Genomic DNA, 18821 nt, shown 5'->3' with positions numbered 1-18821 from the left:
TGTCTGGCACACGTGTCGAGCCGGAGACATTCTGACGACCATGGAAGACGACTGGGGAAGCTGAGGACGTCGTGATCCTTGTCGCTCCTTCGTCCTATAAAAACCAACTTAGTACTGTACTATAAATTTGGATATACATCTGTTCAGATTTATTGTATTAAAATATGTCATATTCAGTACTAGATTTGTTTTTTTTTGACAGAGTAAGTAACCCACACCGAAGGGAAGTGGTCGTGGGCGATGGTGTCTAGCGGCATAACACGGTGATCCCAGACTCCCAGGTCTTCTTCGGCTAGGGAGCAACGACATCGTGTACGTAGTTGATGGCCACGATGAGGCCAAGAACATGCTTTGCTCCTCCTATGCGTATGAGATTGCCGCCGACGCCTCGCGCGTGCTCCCGGACAAGTTCAAGGAGTGCGACGATCGAGCAGCTGGCAGCCATAGGGAATGAGTGTGTTATGGTTACGGATAAGCCATACCATCTATCTTAGAAGTTATGAAATATACGGATATAGCATATGTTGTATGTACGGATACGGCACACCTTCGTATATCACTAGATTCATATTTTAACGTACTTTGGTGTGATGCTAATTTCATATTTATTGAGAGTATAACATTGAATAAATTAATAATTAAAATATGTTATTTTGAAGACCATGTAAAAATAACTCTTATAATTTGAGACGGAGTGGGTACTAACCATTATTAATAAGGATAATGACAGGAGGGTGGGTACTTCTCCACTCCAATGTCCAATGGTGCAGTTCTTCACTCCGATGGCGCCAAGCCAAACTACAGATGAATGGAGTTGAGCTGACCTTTGTTTTGTTGGTCAGCTCGGTTCTCACTTTCAATCCGTACGCAAGAAGAGAACACAAAAGCGTGTGAAGGCATAGCTAACTTGTGCGTTGACAATGCAAACACCAGTTGGTTAAAATTATCTTTAACAAAAGTTACAACTTCTCTACACTAGAAAGATATAAAAACACCACCATTTGCTCATTGACTTATCAGGCAATTTAAATTTTAAAAGCTAGTTTTAGAGTTTATTTTGAAGTTCTTTTATCGTAGTTTCTTTTTAATATTAACTAGTTAATATTTATAATATATATATATGTATATATATATATATATATATATATATATATATATGAATATAAAGATGCTATGTATATAGATTTGTCCCCTCGATTCAGAACAAATGACTTATTCGAGCTATTCACGTAATCAATAATGATAAAATAAATTACAGTTTGAACTATTTTTTATTAGCAAAGTTTCGCTTTAGATCACACTTTAACCAAAATTGTCACTTTAGCCTTAGTTCATTTTACCTTTGTCTTTGGACCACCCTCAATTTTCACTTTAGCATTAGTTCATTTTACCTTTATCTTTTTTCACACCTCATGCAGAATCATCTGCAGTGTAAATAGTAAGAGTTATTTGGTTCTTAACTAATATTGCCATAACTCATTTTAGACAGCCACACTTCTTATGGCCTACAAATTGTAAGCCACACTTATGGCAAAGTTATTTGTGCAAATAATTAAGTATATGACGTGTGAGGTAAGGTGCTAATAAAGTGTGGTTTACCACAACTATAATAATGAACCAAACACTGTGGATGTGTGGCAGCCTAAAATGTAGAGAAACACTCGAGGGTCTTTCGGCTAGTTCCACAAGTTGGTAGGCTAGACAAGTTGGGTTCGAAACCTCACCCCTTCTAATTATTTGATATTAGATTTTTTCATAATATTCATTTTTTCAAAAAAAAATGTGACATGGTAAAGTTGAAGCATTTGAATCAAACAACCCCTTAAATACTCGTGAAGTTAAGCGTGTCTGCGTGTGTTGGATTTGGACCGGACCAAATCCTGACGGGGCCATCAGATCAGAAGGTCTCGTTCCACTAACGACTGGGCCCCACCGTTCATCCTCCGCGAAACCAAACCCACCATAAAACCCACCACCATCCGACTTGCTCGACTCGAGCCCTCGTCCGCGCGCTTCGCTCCACCACCGCCGACGACGACGAGGGCCACCTCGACCTAGCTCGTCGGCCGGCCGGCGCCGCCCGCCGCCCGCTTGTGGCTTACTGGCTTGGCCTCCTCCCCCCCACCCCGCCGTCGCCACGATGAGCGCCTCCTCCGCTTCGACTCTGCCCCCGGTAGGTCGCCGCGATCTCGCTACCTCTACCTCTCTCTCTCTCTCTCTCTCTCTCTCTCTCTCTCTCTCTCTCTCTCTCTCTCTCTCTCTCTCTCTCTCTCTCTCTCTCTCTCTCTCTCTCTCTCTCTCTGTGTCTGCGTCGTCGGAGAACCTTCCGATCGCCGCAGGCTTCTAGAACCTTCTGGATTATACTTCTGCTCGCCTCTCCTCGCGATCAGGGCCTGTTTATTGATTTGTTCCCGAATTAAATTACTGGTTGCGGTAATGCAGGTCGGGAAATCCGGGTTCACCAAGCTGTGCAAGGGCCTCGCCGTCGTCTTGTTCCTCGGCCACATCGTGATCCGGCTGTTCCCTTCAGCTGTCACCTACCTCGCGCTTATTCCCTCCAGGTGACAACCGTCATCATAAAACCCCACAAGATTAATTGCTATTTTCTTTTGTCATCTAATAAGGGAACTAGATTTGTGCACATTTTTGGGTTCTGCCCCTGCATTTCGAGAAATTTTAGTACATTCTCTGGGCAATGGATTGTCTTAAGAAGCAGTAGTTTATGTTCATCTTGAATCGCATTTGTACTCAATTGTAAATTAGAGTGTTCGTTAAATTACTGATCTTAATGCACGTCCATGGCTCATTGTCTCTGTTGTTAAATTTTTGTTACAACAAATATAATATAATTATATCAATGCACAGCATATAGCTTATCGAGATCTTTATCGGCAAATATGAAATGAATGCAATTGACCGAGATGATTGTTTCCAAATGAATGATGATTTAAGTGTATTTTTCTTACAGGACAATCCCATTTGCTTGGAACCTCGTAACTTCAGGCTATATTGAGCAAACAATTCCAGGGGTAGGTTTGGCCATTTACATGTATCCATAACATGCGTTCTGACTTCTTATTTTGCACTATTCAACCATCTTTCTCCACTTTTGTCTTACTGTTGCCCCTATAAAGCTAAATCCTCTGGACCATTATGAATGGAAATGTAACAAAATGGCGGTAGAAAATTTTGTTGAGTATAGTTCAATATGATGCCTATTTCTTAGTTGGTTTAGATGATCTTAGTTTTTTTTGGAAGTTTAGTAGGATGGCCTGGTGGGATACCATTCTATATGATTATCTTTTTTCTTAGGTTTCACATCTGCCTCTTTTTAAACATCTTAATAAGTTCATATTGTATTCAATTCCAATCTATGAACTTTTGTTGTATTAGAAAACTTATTATGGTTATATTGTACTAATTCATTGTCCAGGTTTTTCTTTTGTCCTCCCTGCCTAAACCATCTTATGATGTGTATGTGATATTCATGTGATGGTGGTGTGTTTTGATCTTCCTCTCTCTAGGAAAGCTCTGTTTCTTGTGTTCTGTTACTCTTATTCACCTTGGACACTGCATGAAATACCTGACATGAATTATGCACTTATTATTACAGGTGATTGTCAGCATAGTTGGTCTTCTTGTTTTGGGAAAAGTGTTGGAGCCTTTGTGGGGTGCTAAGGAATTACTAAAGTTCATTTTTCTTGTCAATCTCTCAACTTCGGCTTGTGTCTTTGTAACAGCTATTATTTTGTACTACATAACACAGCAGGAGATCTACCTGTAAGTACACATCTATGCAATAGCTTACCAGTAAAATTGGATGGTTGCAAATCAGGCCCTTAAAGTGCTTTAAAATTTGTGTTCTCGCTTTTAGGATTTTTCACATGCAGATTGAATCAATAGGTACATGATTCCTCTGCTTCTACATGCTCAAGTTCTTTGAAATGATTATAGGTCACTTGATAATTCGAAATGGTGGTTGGAGTTCCCATTTTGCCTACTGATACGATAAGTAACCTATATGATGGAACCAGGGTTATCTGGCTTGTTCAGAATTAGGGCCTGTTTGGCACAGCTCCAGCTCCAGCTTCACCCCTTCTGGAGCTGGAGCTCAGCCAAACAGTTTCGGCTCCACCAAAACTGGGAGTGGAGCTGGGTGGAGCTCTCTCACAAAATGAACTAGAGTTGTGGAGCTGGGTTTAGGCAGCTCCACAACTCCACTCCAGACTCAACTCCTGGAGTTAAATTTAGGAGTTGGAGCTGTACCAAACAGGCCCTTAATCAAATAAATTTTGTGATTTTTTTCAATATAGGATATACATGAATGAATTACTTTTTTAACTTGTTTTTCATGAATGAATCTTGACAATGAAAAAATATTTGATTCTGCAGTTACACGCCTCTTTCTGGGTTCTATGGAGTTCTTTCAGGATTTCTGGTGGGTATCAAGCAAATTTTACCTGATCAAGAGATTACTCTTTTCCTGCTGAATATTAAAGCAAAGGTTTGTTCACATCTATTATTAGATTAATCCAATTTGGTATTCAATTTTTCTCCTCAAGGGAGAACTGACACCTCAATTTTATGTTTACTCAGTGGATTCCATCTCTTGTTGCATTTATTTCGGTTTCCCTAAGCTTCTTCATGAAGGATTCAGTGTCATACATCCCAATCATATTATTTGGCATCTACCTGAGCTGGATTTACCTGCGTTACTTCCAAAAGAGGCTAGAAGCAGGCTTAAAGGGGGACCCAAGTGATGAATTCTCATTCTCAAGCTTCTTCCCTGAATTTTTGAGGTATTAATTTTCTCTTGGGATCTTGCCATGTGCTGTTTCTGTAAGCCTGCTGAAGTCCAACACAATCACACAGTATTTCTGCAAACATCTGAAACATTTTAGGCCCCCCTTAAAATAAACTTGTTTATTGAAACATGCAAATATTCTTGTAAGTAGTCATAATATTCAGGTTTCCCTTATTTCTGGGGAAAAGGAAGCCGTACTAAAAAAACAATCATAAAAAAATGCTCAAGAATTAAAAAATGATTCTGGAGAGGATCAGTGTGTACCTAACCAGCACTCTGCCAAGCTAAGGCAGAAGTTACTAAGAATTCATGCTGTCATATTAGCTATAGGGATTCTGTGAAGAGCTCTCAAAAAAGTTGTCATGGATATTTTTTACAAAGTATTAATTAACCTTTTAGCCAACTGTGCAAGATGAAAATGCATCCTAATAAATCCAGCATTCTCTCTATGTGAGTTTAACAGTCCATAGGGATTTCCTTTTCTGATTCTCAGAAGAACTACGTTTGCGCCTTATATTCTACATTTCCTAACGTTTATTCTTTCTGATATGTCGAAACATGCAGACCAGTTTTGGACCCAATAGCATCTGTGTTCCATACACTTGTTTGTGGACGATCCGAAAGATCTGAAGCCAATGATCAAACACTGGATGGGCTGTTACCTGGTTCATATTCTATTGAGGCAAACCGTAGAAGGTGTGGATTCTCTTTCTTTTCCTATTCATCCTATCTAGTCCATTTGGGGAAACCATCATATATAATGCTGGCCATATGATGTTGCATTCATTGAACTGCATCTTTGCAAAGCCCAAAAATACTCAAAAGAAGTCTCTGTGGGGTCTGTTCCCACTGTTTTTTTAACTGCATACAAACACATCCTGCATTTTCGTAGGCATTGCTTTCCCTTTGAAAATGCGAAGCTCTCGTCCCAGGCAACTCTCTCTCTCTCTCTCTCTCTCTCTCTCTCTCTGACTTAAAACTTTTAAAACGGACGGCATGAGTCCTATTCATTCATCTCAACCAACTGAATTTCGATAGTACAACTTGCAAGCATGGGCGCCATGGCTACAATGCTCACAATATTATCCGACCTACTAGGCTGCTGTTTGACTGTGGTTGGTTCACTGCAGAGAAAGGGGTCAAAGGGCACTTGAGCAAAGATTGGCTGAAAAGCTGGCTGCGGTGAGGAGCTCAGAGGCCACGCTTCACCACCACCACCACCACCACCACCACCACCACCAGCAGGACGAGGATGATGCTTCAGATAAAGTCTGAGCAGTGAGCACCCTCTTTACCGCGTTTGGTGGATTCGCAGCTGGAGCAGCGCTGTGCTGTGCTGTCAGGAGATTCTTCTAAATTTGCAGAGAGAATCGTGGACAGCTTCAGCTGTCACAGCCATGAGTTAAAGATTGCAATGTGATTTTCTTCAATGTCTTGGTGAAAAGAAATTACACAGGATATTTGGTTCTTTGTTTTGTGACGATCAATAGAAGCTAACAGAGCCAATTGCCGCAAGACAAACAGCTTTGTTGGAATGTCTTCAGTTCTGATTTATTTAGTGGCCTGAGACCGTTCAGTGTAATCTTTTTTTTGCCAAAGTTCTATATATTACTACTACCGTATGCTTTCTGTCCTAACAACGTTGCCTGCCTTGTCAATATATGCAATCCTGTAGGAAAATTTCTGCCTGTGTTATATGTGGTCCGACCTGAAACGTCTTAGGGTGTTTAGTTCGTGAAAATAAAATTTTTGAATGTCACATCGGACATTTGACCGAATATCGGAAAGGGTTTTCGGCCACGAATGAAAAAACTAATTTCATAACTTGCCTGGAAACCGTGAGACGAATTTATTAAGCCTAATTAATCCATCATTAGCACATGTGGGTTATTGTAGCATTTATGGCTAATCATGGATTAATTGGGCTCAAAAGATTCGTCTCACGATTTTCATGCAAACTGTGCAATTAATTTTTCTTTTTATCTATATTTAATGCTTCATGCATGTGTCTAAAAATTCAATGTGACGTTTTTTGGAAAAAAACAAATTTTGGGAACTAAACAAGGCCTTAATCAGAAGAGCTCAAGGCCTGACACGGAAGTACTCTCAGACCCCCTTTGATTTGAAAGAAAAAGACATAATATTTTTGTAGGATTCAAAATCCTGTAAGTTTTTCCTATATAACCCTTTGTTATATGACCATTTAAAACACAGGATTGAGCTATTGAATCCTATGAAATTACTAAATGGGTGCCTCAATCTTGGAGGATTTTGAGCATTAGATCTAACATCGTGAAAAGTTTCCTATGAGTCTATCTCTCTCATTCAATTCCTATATTTTTCTTGCAGTTCAATTAAATGATTATTTTCTCTATTTTGCTTTCTCTATTTTGCACTTGAATTCTAACGTGTTATTTTCTATTTCTTCATATATATTTTTTCAATCATGTGTCTCGAAGGAGCCAACGTTTACGTAAATTCTTCGTGCAATCGCACCACCAGATTGTAGAGGGCGCTTGCCACCCAATCGGAATGGTTGCGTAATGTGTTTCACATATACAAATCATTGTCCGAAATATTGAACAGTCATGATCAATCATATCTGAAATCACTTGATCTTATTGTAATTCCTATACTTCCTTTGACACAATGAATTCAGGCTATATGGAAAAACTTACACGGATGTTGATGTGATTGTCCTAAATTTTATCTGATTTAGAACTTTGCAGAGTGTGCTCCCTTCTAACCACAACTTGGAACAAATTCAGTGCAAACACAAACCTTACGCTACATACAATTTCAACTTGTCGATATTACACGTTGATAATAATGTCTTAGGTTTCTAAACAAATTTTCAAGCCAAGCCATATAAAACCAGTATAGACAAAACAGTGCCTACCCAACCAGCCAACCTCTACTTACAATATAATAATATATAAAGACAACAAATACACTACACAAAAGAAGGAATATATTGCAAAAATTCACTATTGAGCATCCCATAGGTCTAGATATTACAACCAGATACTTTGCCTACTTCTGCAAATGAAGGATGGGGGAGGGTACGAGATCTAATCCTCGAGCGCCTTCAGGATGTCTTTCTGTACATTTTAAACAGATATATCAAAATTGTGTATGTGCATATAGAGCGAGTAAGCGAGAGGCTAGAGAGAGAGAGAGAGAGAGACCTCAAAAGACAAGGGACTGGTCGCAGTCGAGTATCTGTTAATGACTTTGCCATTCTTATCAATAAGAAATTTGGTAAAGTTCCACTTGATTCTAGATCCAAACAAGCCAGGCTTGCTAGCTTTCAAAAATTTGTAAAGTGGTGCAGCATCAGGACCATTTACACGCACCTGCAGATACAAAATTTGAAAAATAACTAGCGGCTTCCAACAAAATAAAGTTAAATAAATCCACATGTCGTAATTGTTATGGCTATGTAATGATTGCAAGAAATATGGGATTCAAATAAATTCTTACAAAAAGATAATTAGATAGTATTGCTTTGCATTAGGTTATCATCAACATTAGAAGACGTAATGTGGCTAGTCTCTAGATTCTTTTAACATATTTTCAAAAGTTATTTTTAATAAAGAAAAGGTAAAATATCTTGTGGCAAAGATAATGTAGAACTTTTTCACCTTCATGAAAATAGTGGAAAAGGCTCTTCTCAATGGTAACGAGTCCTAAAACAACTGATGCCTTATCTAGACCTGAGGATCTCTGGCTCAATTCTTTCCTAAAAGAATAATATCCTCAGCTACATTCATATGGAAAAGGGAAAACATAGATGCACAGAATTTCTATTGCTAGATTTTCATTTCTATTATAAATTGCCAGTAAACAGTTGCAAGAGTTATCAGTGATTATCTCTTTTGTAGAGACGCATGATTGCCAGGATATCTGGTCTCCCCTTTGGGGATCTAGTGCATTCTAGTGTGTACAAAAGTTCTTTCTAATGCATTCTAATGCATACGCTTATGCCTAAACTCTTCTTACAAACACTTTTGAAAAGGAAAAATAACTGCAAGTGGTATGCTGCAGAATCAAGAACTATAACTTGTAATCATTGTGCTATATGTAATTTGGATGCAGGAGTGAAGGACTCGATGCAACTATTTTTTAAATGTCAGTTCAGCAAAACCTACTAAGATACTCCCTCTGATTTATAAGCTATCTTAACCTTCTCAGTTAATTTCCTAAATATAAGTCATCCTAGAATTTCTAGGTATTCCCTCATCTTCTCCTTCCTGGGCCAGTGGCCCTCACAAAATAAGTGTTATCACTCTCATGAATAAATGACTCATATTTCCGTGTGGTATAATGGAGGGAAACAAAGTCAGTTGATCTACTCTCTTATTCTCCATGCACACATTTAATTAATTGGTATCAATGCTATTGCCCAGCAAAGGCACATGCAGGTCCTAATTAGAACATTTGGACACAAAGGAACAGGGGCACAGCAAAGGCACATGCAGGTCCTAATTAGAACATTTGGACACAAAGGAACAGGGGCATACATGACAAGGTTCCAATAATGAGGCACGGACTGGAAATAACTTTGTTGTTGGGCTTGATTTGGCTCAAACTATTACTTTTTCAGAAGTTGGTTGATGCTCTGAAAAATCGGGTAGGATAGTTTGCATTGGAATTTCAAGTGTGTTTTCTATAACATTTCGATTGCTGGTAGAGATTTAAGGCCTATGGTTTGAACTTCCTGCTCCTTTTGATCTTTGTAGATTCATATGTATTTATTTATTTAAAATTAGTTTCAGTAGGGTTCTCTCTACTGTTTCCTGTTAAAAAAGAAGGATACAGATAGTGTTTTAAGCTCTAAGTACCAATAATGAGGGACTCAAACTGAGGATTCACTAATTAATAAATAATTGGAAGCTTCCAGCAAGCAAGCAGGTTCATCGGATAGTTCTTACCTTCTGAAAAACGGGATATTCAGCTTTAAATCTTGTGCAAGCAAAATCCTTTATTTGCTGGTCAGATCCTGGCTCTTGTCGCAAGAACTGATTGCAGGGAAATGCTAGAATCTCAAAATCTGCTCATGTTGGAAGCAGGTGAAGTTAGTTTTGTCCTAAACCAAAGATAAGTGGAACTTTTAAAGAAATATTCGATCCAAATATAATCAAATACTGCAACTAACACTGTAAAAGCCAATAGGTCTTGTGTATTGCATTCACATAATATCCAACTGGAGTGCAATGAAACTTACAACTTAAACGCATAGATCACAATTCGCCATTATAAATTTTACTTAAACACATAATATCCTTTCGGTTTTTGGGTAAGATTTATATACTTCGTTAGTATCAATCAGATTTTTTTTGCGGGAAACACTAATTAGACTAACATGTTAATACACTTGAAAACAACATAGAGCCTAGTCGCCAACACGTATCCATGATCGATACAGTATCGATTACTCCAAATTACGAACTGCAATCGCTCTTCAGTCACTGGATATATGCTATGGATGCGCGGCGCAGACTAACCTTTGTCCCTGTGTTTCTGATAGAGCTCCGTCAGCTGCGTGTAGTTGGTCTCCGTGAACCCACTGCCCGGTACAGATCAAATCAAAGCATACCCGCAGTCAAGAACACCATTTTCACACACCCAAAAAAAAAGAAAAAAGAAAATTCTACCCACGACCATGGTGAGGACAGGATCGTGATGGCGAAGTATATACCATTTGGAGGCGACGTTGACGACGATTAGCACCTTCCCCTTGTACATCTCCAGGCTCACCTCCTTGCCGTTGCAATCCTGCTCAAAAAAAAAACAATTAAAAAAGAAAAAAGAAAACGAGAAAAAAAATCAGCAAAAATCCGTCGCGTAATCCGGCGGCGGAAGAGGAGATGGGGGGGAGATCGCCGGACCTTGACGGTGAATTCGTGTATGGAGGTCTCCGGCACGGATTCCGCCGCCCCCATCTCGCCCTCCTCCTCCTCCTCCGCCTCGCGGATTTCGCCGTGGAGAAAAAAAAATCGAAATCCCTCTCCCTATCTCTCTCTCTCCTCGCTCTGATAGGAGCGGAGCGGGTAGATGCGGGGATTTTTATACGCGCCGTGATAAAAGGGGGAGCTGGAGGTGGGGCCCACGGGTCAGCGGTACAGGAGGCTTGTCCGGCCGTCGACGTCTCTGCGGCGGGCTGGTCTGGCAAGCAAGGCGTGAAACGGCTCCTCCTTTTCGCCTTCTTCGGCCGTGTGGGCCCTTCGGGAAGCTTTTATATTTATTGTGACGGCAAAAGTCATTTCCTCCTCGTTTGGTTATTAATAAGGGCAGACCATAAGTATTAGTGTAGCCCGAAATTATAAAAAGGGAAAGAGGAGGAGTATATGGAATGAAATTGAAGTGTGTTCTTAAATTGTGACTAAAAATGCAACAAATATCATCGAGAAACGCTCAATTTTAAGAAATATCATCAATAAAAGCCACATATTTTCGCTTATACTTATGTTTATCACCTAATATTTAAATTTTCAACATAACATTTGAAATTGATTTTGAGGTTTTCTTCATCGAAGTATATTTTTTGGCCTTTGCTTTTAGATCGCTAAGAACATGTATATAAAAGTTTTATTCATAATTATTTTTCGTTTGCAAATACGTTGTTTGGCTTATTCCATCAATAAGCCAATAGATGGGGGGCCTAAGTGTGATTTTCATGAAATGTAATTATATAATTTTGATTTTCATGAAATATTATCGTACAAGTGATTTTATTCTAGAAATGAAATTGTCATTATGGTCTCGTAAGCAGTTCTCGGTTAAGTGTTAGTGCATTTAACAGGGTGGGATGGATGAATCCCTAATGGTGATAGTGTTTTTGGACAAAGTTGTTTGTATGGTAATACTTTATAGAACTCGTATTTGCCGATTACATTTTTTGGAATTGAGCGTTTGACAATGGAATTTCCTGGATTTTCTCATTGTGTTTCGGCATGGTCGTTTGTATTTTACATTGGTATTTATTTATATTCATGCGTCTCACTAAAACAACTTGAATCTTTCTTCGGAGAAGGATTGACGTGAAGTGGCTTGTGTTTTAGTCGATCCCAATATCTTTAAGAATGATATCGAGCAAAGTTTATGGCAAAGACAGGGTGATATGCGAACTACATGTGTGATTATTTGTGTGTTCATCTTTTAACATTGCTTTGTGGTAGCTGAAGAGATAGATGTTTTGACACACTGCTTAGCACATAGAGAGAAGCTATGTAAATATGAACCCATAGGTACCTTGTCTTAAGCATGTCACAATACATTGTTGCTTTGGATCCATTGAAAAAGCAAACTTAAGAAAGCTACCTTTGCAATAACCTGTCGGAAATTCGGAATGCTACTTTTGGTGATTGGTAGCATTAGTCTACATGGCTTATCATGACCAGGATTTACGAAACCACGCGGTTATTGTGGTTACTATGCACGATAACATTTTCAGTTTTTAAAACCACGGTACGTCTCACGATTACCGTGCAGTTTTTGCGGTTAACGCGTTGACGGAGCTCGTGGCCCCTCACCGGGAGACCGCGCAGGCCCCCCTTTGCTGATTCGGCCGGGGGCTTAGGGTGAGATCTCAAGCTCTCTCTCTCTCTGTATGTGTAAAGATCGTCTGCCCGGAAGAAACACGAGACACGGCGATGTATACAGGTTCGGGCCGCTGCGAAGCGTAATACCCTACTCCTGTGTTTTGGTGGATCTGTGTATGAACGAGTCACAAAGTGTCAGCTGACTTCTCCCCCGTTCTCAGCTCTCAATCCGGGAAAAAATCAACCAACCAACCAACCCCTTTCTAAATGGGCAAGGTCCTCCTTTTATACTTCAAGGGGATACCACATGCACCCTTCCCTTTCCAAACTGGACTTTTCTTCTCTTTATGGACGGAGATCGGTATGGTTGCCGTCCAAATGACACTTTGATGGGACAGCCCATACCTGCCTCCACTCCCGACGGAGACAGGTGCAACGTGGGATCGTGGCTGCCCGTTGCTGATGCGACCAGTGTCAGACCGGTCATTCTTGTCCACCACGCGTCGGTTTAACAACGTGCATGTTTGCCCTTCTTCGTGTAACGCCTTGCCTGTAATGGTTAGGATGAAGCCTGGTATTCATTTAACCAGGGCTAACGTGCCATCTCTAAGAAATAACACGCTAGCTCCGGCTTGAGACGAGTGCCTAGAGGCTTTCGTCTTGACGGGATGGGGCAAGGCGTGCGTCAGACCGCCAGTCGCCACCTGACCCTTGATCTGACCGGTCTGTGACCGGTCACAGACCGGATAAAAGAGCGTGCTGTACTGCGTTGCATGCAGCGTGACACGCTTGACCAGACTGCAATAAATGCTGTTAGGTGAGCACAGCTGTGCTCACTTATCCCATATACGTGGCGCAGACTTCTTTAAGGGGTCGGGGTGCCTCGGCCCTCGGGGCCGGAGCAAACGCAACCCGACCCCCCCCCCCTCGGGGGAAATCAGGAGGAGGGCGGACACCTCACCCTCGGGCCCGACGTCCCCGAAGGTGCCAGGCCACGTGGGCGATTGCGTCTGCCTCAAGCCTCTGGTCATGATACTCCCGGTCCCATATCACCGACAGTAGCCCCCGGCGTTATGCCAGAGCAATTTCCCTTCCCAAGGGAAGCGGTCAGGTGTGACGCCACCCCTAAAGCCTGGTGACAGGTGGGACCGGTCTTCATAGTTGGGCAAAATACCCAACGGTCTTAATCCATGCATATTGGTATTGGTAACCTTGGTTGTCCATAATGGGCGGTCTATTCAAGACAGCCACATCACTTGAGCAGCGCGCGAATCTGGGTGAGCAGATTTGTTTTGCTTGGAGATACGGTAACGCTGCTTCGGTTGGCGAGCGTAATTAACGCGCGCACGATACAATCCGTTTCGATTGCCACAACCGCATATCCACTTCATGCGCCGTAAGCGGGCGAATGGGATTAGTGGAGGCGTGGGCACGGGAAACGAGGGAGCGAGATAGCGAGATACGAGGGAGCGAGGTAGTGGGCGCGAGAAACGAGGAGCCAGGACCAGCGATGGCAAGGGTATAAAAGCATCGAGGAAAGGATTTGCTCCCTTCCTTTCGCCATTGTTCCTCTTGCCTTCGCCGCCTGAGCTCTAACTCTTTCTCTGCTACGCCCTACTTTCGCCACACGCGCTCGTTCCCAATCATCTCTTCCTCCACCGCCATGGCGCGGGGCTCTGCTCTGCTCGATGGCAGTGTACTGCCGCCTTCCCGCATCGTGAACGAGAGGCACGCCGGACTGCCGCGCCGCTTCATGCCGGAGTCCGCCACCGGTCGGGAGATAGTGATGCTGGGCGAGGGGCGCCCGGCACCAGACTACCCGGGGCGGTCCATCTTCTTCCTCCCCTTCGCAATGGCTGGGCTGGTCCCGCCATTTTCTCATTTCTTCATGGATGTCCTGGAGTTCTACGATCTCCAGATGGCGCACCTCACCCCCAACGCGGTGATGACATTGGCCATCTTCGCACACCTGTGCGAGATGTTCATTGGGGTGCGCCCCTCTCTTCAGCTGTTCCGGTGGTTCTTCACCGTGCAGTCGGTGTCACCGCCGTCGGTGGTTGGCGGCTGCTACTTCCAGCCGCGGGGGCCGGTGTTGAACCGCTACATCCCCTGCGTCCTCCGCAAGAAGTGGGACGACTGGAAGAGCGACTGGTTCTACACCCCCCTCGCCAACGAAGCGCGCCTCCGACTTCCAAGCCAGCCCCCGGCGCAGGTCTCCAGCTGGCGGGCGCCGGTAGATCTGGGGGAGGAGTACGACGCCGTCCTCGACCGCCTGGCGGGCCTGCGATCCCAAGGGCTCACCGGGGCCATGGTGTACGGCGATTACCTCCGTCGCCGGATTGCGCCGCTCCAACGGCGCGCCCGGAGCGCCTGGGAGTATACTGGGCCCGAAGACTACATGCGGACCCACCAGGGAGCCAGATGGGATTGGGCTCCTGAGGACTTCAAGATCGTAGTCCAAAGGGTGCTGAATCTTAGCTCCGCGGAGGCGTCTCGCCTTCCTCAGGAGATCCTCCCCCTCTGCAGCGATCCCGACCGCGTCTCCATTCTAACCATTATGATGGGGGTCGGGGCCTCAGAGGAGAGAGCCCCTAAGGGCCACGACGGCGCGGGCGAGCGCCGCCGGGGGGAACAACCTGCCCCAGGAGGGGGTCGTGCTTCTGGGCCCCGCGTCGGGGGCTCGGGGAGCAGCCGCCCTGCCGACGCCCAGGGGAAGAGGAAGCTGGGAGGAACACCTCCCACATCTCCTCCCCGAGGGGGCGGGGCGGCGCGTGCCAGCAGTCGGCGCCCGGAGGGGGCCGCGCCGACGTCGCAGCCCGAGGGGATGCGCAAGAAGAAGCGGCTCCGCAAGACGGGGGAGACGGAACCATGCCGGGAAAACCTGATTTCCCCTCCAAGGTGGTCATTCAACCGACCCCCTCGCAGGTTCGTCTCACTCTCATTGCAACCATTTTCCTCCCAAAAAAGAAGTTTTTTCTTACTCATTTTGTTCGTCTTTCGGTTTTTTCTTCTGCTTCAGCGATGTCCCGTCGCATTCCTCCCGCCACCCCAAATCCGGCCAGTCCGAGGCCGAAGATCCGGCGGCCGCAGAGGAGCGGAGGCGAGAGTCTGACCGGCGTGAAGCCGCAGCCCGCCTTCGGGAAGCTGAAGATGCCGCCCGGGAGGCCGCCCGGGTTCGCCAAGCGGAGGAAGCTGCTCGGGAGGAGGCCGCCCGGGCTCGCCAAGCCGAAGAAGCTGCCCGGGAGGAGGCCGCCCGGGCTCGCCAGGCTGAGGCGACAGCCGCTGCTGGCGCGTCACTTGGGCCCACTCCCTCGGGCGGTCCTCAGGTGACATCCTCCGAGGCGGCTCGCGACGAGGCCGCGGGCGCATCGCCTGGGCCTACCTCACCGGGCGACGCCCAGGATCAAACGGGCCCGGGGGACATCCCCGAGCCCAGCGCATCTTCCGGGGGGCCAAGCCGCGTCGCCTTTTCTCCAAGGCGACTTTTCTCCTCGTCTTCCGTTGCCCCGGTGAGCGCCGAGCCCATTATGCAGGCCTTAGCCGCCGCAAACACCGCGGTGCTAGATGGATTTAGCGCCCAGGTGGAGGCCTTGCGAGCGGAACGAGCGGAGCTCGAGGCCGCATGGGCGCGCGTCGAGGAGGGGCGGCGCTCGGTGGACGCCATGGTGGAGGTGGGCCGTAAGGCCCACCGCCGCCACATCTCGGAGCTCGAAGCCCGCAAGGCGGCGCTGGCGGAGATCGCCCGAGAGGTGGAGGAGGAGCGAGAGGCCGCCCTCGTCGCCACCACCGCGATGATCGAGGCGCAGGACTCCCTCCGCCTTCAACACGGGAGCTGGGAAGCGGAGCTGAAGAACAAGCTCGACGCCGCCCAGGGGGTCCTCGACGCCGCCGCCGCCCGAGAGCAGCGAGCAACAGAGGCTGAAGCGGCGTTGCGGCGGCGCGAAGAGGCCCTTGAGGCCCGTGCCATGGCGCTGGAAGAACACGCCGGCGCCGTGGAGAGGGGCTTGACGGGCCGCGAGGCCGCCGCTGGTCTCCGAGAGGCGACGCTGGTGGCGCATGAGGCCGCCTGCGCCGAGGAGGAGTCCGCGCTCCGCCTTCGCGAGGATGCACTCGCTGAGCGGGAGCGAGCTCTCGAGGAGGCCGAGGCCACGACGCAACGGCTGGCGAACAGCCTCTCCCTCCGCGAGGCGGCGCAAGAGGAGCAGGCGCGCCGCAACCTTGAATGCGTCCGTGCCGAGAGAGCCGCGCTGGAGCAGCGGGCTGCCAACCTCGAGGCACGGGAGAAAGAGCTGGCCGCGAGGGCGCCTATCGGCGGGGCAGCCGCGGGCGAAAGCGACCTGGCCGCCCGCCTCGCGGCTGCCGAACACACCGTCGCGGAAATGCAGCGAGCGCTGGACTCCTCCACCGGGGAGGCCGAGGCCCTTCGCTTGGCGGGCGAGATTGGGCCCGACATGCTTTGGGATGCGGTCTCCCATATGAAGCGCGCCGGTCGGCAAGCGGGCCTCTGGGGAGGCCAGTCGTCGGTGCCCCCCACCAATCTGGAAGGCCTCGCTCCGCACCTCAACAGGATGGCTTGGGTTCTCGAGCAACTCCCCGAGGAGCTTGAGAAGACCATCAAGTCATCCTCGAGGGACCTCGCGCGGGGAGCGGTCGAACTCGTGCTGGCGAGTTACCAGGCCCGGGACCCCAACTTCTCTCCATGGATGGCGCTGGAGGAGTTCCCTCCCGGGACCGAGGACGACGCGCGCGCGCGCGTCCGGGATGCCGCCGACCACATCGTCAACGGCTTCGAGGGCTCGGCCCCTCGGCTCGCGTTCGCCCCCAGCTCCGACGAGGAGGGCGATGCCAGCGGTGAGGACGACGATGGCGACGAGGCCGGCGACCCGGGCGCGTCAGAATGAGCCCCCGAGCCCCCGTCATGCCTCTTTTTCTTTTTCTTTCTTCTAAGGCCTTCATGCCTCTTTTGTATAGATCAACTTACTCTGCAATCAAAAAATGATGAAACAATTTCTATGTTAACTTTATTTTGCTATATATATGAGTTGAGGATGATCTGTGCCATGGTCCTTTTGCATCTTAGCTTGAAATAAGGGCCCGTACCCAAGTCCCAGTCCTCGAATGGCTCGGGTCGGGGCTAGTGCCTGGGGAGATCCACATGTCAAGACTGGCCAGGCCGGGAACGTGGTGACCGAGGGGTATGGGTGACCCGATTGTGGGTTTTTGCCGATTCCCCCCCGGAGTTCACCACGCCCCGGGGCACGGCTCGGTTCTGGGCCCCGTTTGGCGATTTTAGCTGACCGAACCGAGCCCCCGAGGGCAAGGTTGAGCACAAGTAACCTTATTTCAAGTCAAGATTCTTCAAAAGGAAAAACGGCACAGACACAACCTTTAGAAAATTGAAACTGCTTCTATTGAAATGCTGAAATAAGAAAAGGAATATATGTGCATGTGTGGTAGCCCCCGGCTAACCCGGCACACCCTAGGGGGGTGCGGGGTTAGCCCGAGCCAAAACCTGACACCCGACCCCCCCCTTCAGGGGTAGAAGCGACGAAGGTGTTCAATGTTCCACGGGTTTGGCAGCTCCGTGCCGTCGCCCGTGGCCAGCCGTACCGAGCCCGGCCGGGGGACACCGATCACTCGATACGGACCCTCCCACATTGGTGAGAGTTTGCTCAATCCAGCACGCGTTTGGACGCGGCGTAGGACGAGGTCGTCGACGCAGAGTGATCGGGCCCGGACGTGGCGCTGATGGTAGCGCCGCAGGCTCTGCTGGTAGCGCGCAGCTCGGAGGGCCGCGCGCCGCCTTCGCTCTTCCAAGTAGTCGAGGTCATCTCTACGAAGCTGATCTTGATCAGCCTCGCAGTACATGGTGGCCCGAGGAGACCTCAGGGTGAGCTCAGATGGGAGAACCGCTTCTGCGCCGTAGACGAGGAAGAAAGGCGTTTCCCCGGTCGCTCGGCTTGGTGTGGTTCGGTTCGCCCAGAGCACCGCTGGCAACTCCTCGATCCATGAATCGCCGTGCTTCTTGAGAATATTGAAGGTCTTGGTTTTAAGGCCTTTGAGGATTTCTGCATTGGCACGCTCCACTTGGCCATTGCTTCTGGGGTGGGCAGGTGAGGCGAAGCAGAGCTTGATGCCCATGTCTTCGCAGTAGTCGCCGAAGAGTTCACTAGTGAATTGGGTGCCATTATCCGTAATAATACGGTTAGGCACTCCAAAACGGGCCGTGATGCCCTTAATAAATTTAAGAGCAGAGTGCTTATCGATCTTGATAACCGGATAAGCCTCGGGCCACTTAGTGAACTTGTCGATCGCAACATACAGATACTCAAACCCGCCCGGGGCCCGTTTGAACGGTCCCAGGATATCAAGCCCCCAGACAGCAAATGGCCATGACAGTGGTATGATCTGCAAGGCCTGGGCCGGCTGATGAATTTGCTTGGCGTGGAACTGACACGCTCTGCATCGCCGGA

General features: G+C 47.0%; 2 protein-coding genes across 2 annotated transcripts; one reads left to right on the top strand and one right to left on the bottom strand.

Moving 5' to 3' along the window:
• Positions 1–2001: 2001 nt before the first annotated feature.
• Positions 2002–6437, top strand: LOC4332877 (rhomboid-like protein 19). The gene is made up of 8 exons (XM_015777304.3): positions 2002–2173; positions 2443–2561; positions 2969–3029; positions 3614–3780; positions 4393–4504; positions 4597–4799; positions 5369–5500; positions 5935–6437. The coding sequence occupies exons 1-8, from the start codon at positions 2141–2143 to the stop codon at positions 6077–6079; spliced, it is 972 nt and encodes a 323-aa protein (XP_015632790.1). The 5' UTR covers positions 2002–2140; the 3' UTR covers positions 6080–6437.
• Positions 6438–7567: 1130 nt separating this feature from the next.
• On the bottom strand, positions 7568–10863 carry LOC4332876 (probable glutathione peroxidase 4). The gene is made up of 6 exons (XM_015777305.3): positions 10696–10863; positions 10506–10582; positions 10312–10373; positions 9739–9857; positions 7993–8160; positions 7568–7905 (listed from the first exon to the last, which is right to left on the bottom strand). Exons 1-6 carry the CDS (start codon positions 10747–10749, stop codon positions 7876–7878), a joined length of 510 nt encoding a protein of 169 aa, XP_015632791.1. The 5' UTR covers positions 10750–10863; the 3' UTR covers positions 7568–7875.
• Positions 10864–18821: the final 7958 nt, after the last annotated feature.

This window comes from Oryza sativa, chromosome 3 (assembly GCF_034140825.1).
Source record: "Oryza sativa Japonica Group chromosome 3, ASM3414082v1".
NCBI lineage: Eukaryota > Viridiplantae > Streptophyta > Magnoliopsida > Poales > Poaceae > Oryza > Oryza sativa.
Note: the sequence above shows the minus strand (reverse complement) of the source record. Positions and strands in the feature narration are given on the sequence as shown.

Coding starts and splice junctions, on each gene's coding strand:
- LOC4332877 (XM_015777304.3), top strand. CDS start 2,141: ATGAGCGCCTCCTCCGCTTCGACTCTGCCCCCG. Junction 2,174..2,442: donor CCGCTTCGACTCTGCCCCCG/GTAGGTCGCCGC, acceptor GCGGTAATGCAG/GTCGGGAAATCCGGGTTCAC. Junction 4,505..4,596: donor TGCTGAATATTAAAGCAAAG/GTTTGTTCACAT, acceptor ATGTTTACTCAG/TGGATTCCATCTCTTGTTGC.
- LOC4332876 (XM_015777305.3), bottom strand. CDS start 10,749: ATGGGGGCGGCGGAATCCGTGCCGGAGACCTCCATACACGAATTCACC. Junction 10,374..10,505: donor GTCAACGTCGCCTCCAAATG/GTATATACTTCG, acceptor TGTACCGGGCAG/TGGGTTCACGGAGACCAACT. Junction 8,161..9,738: donor AATATCCCGTTTTTCAGAAG/GTAAGAACTATC, acceptor TTGTATCTGCAG/GTGCGTGTAAATGGTCCTGA.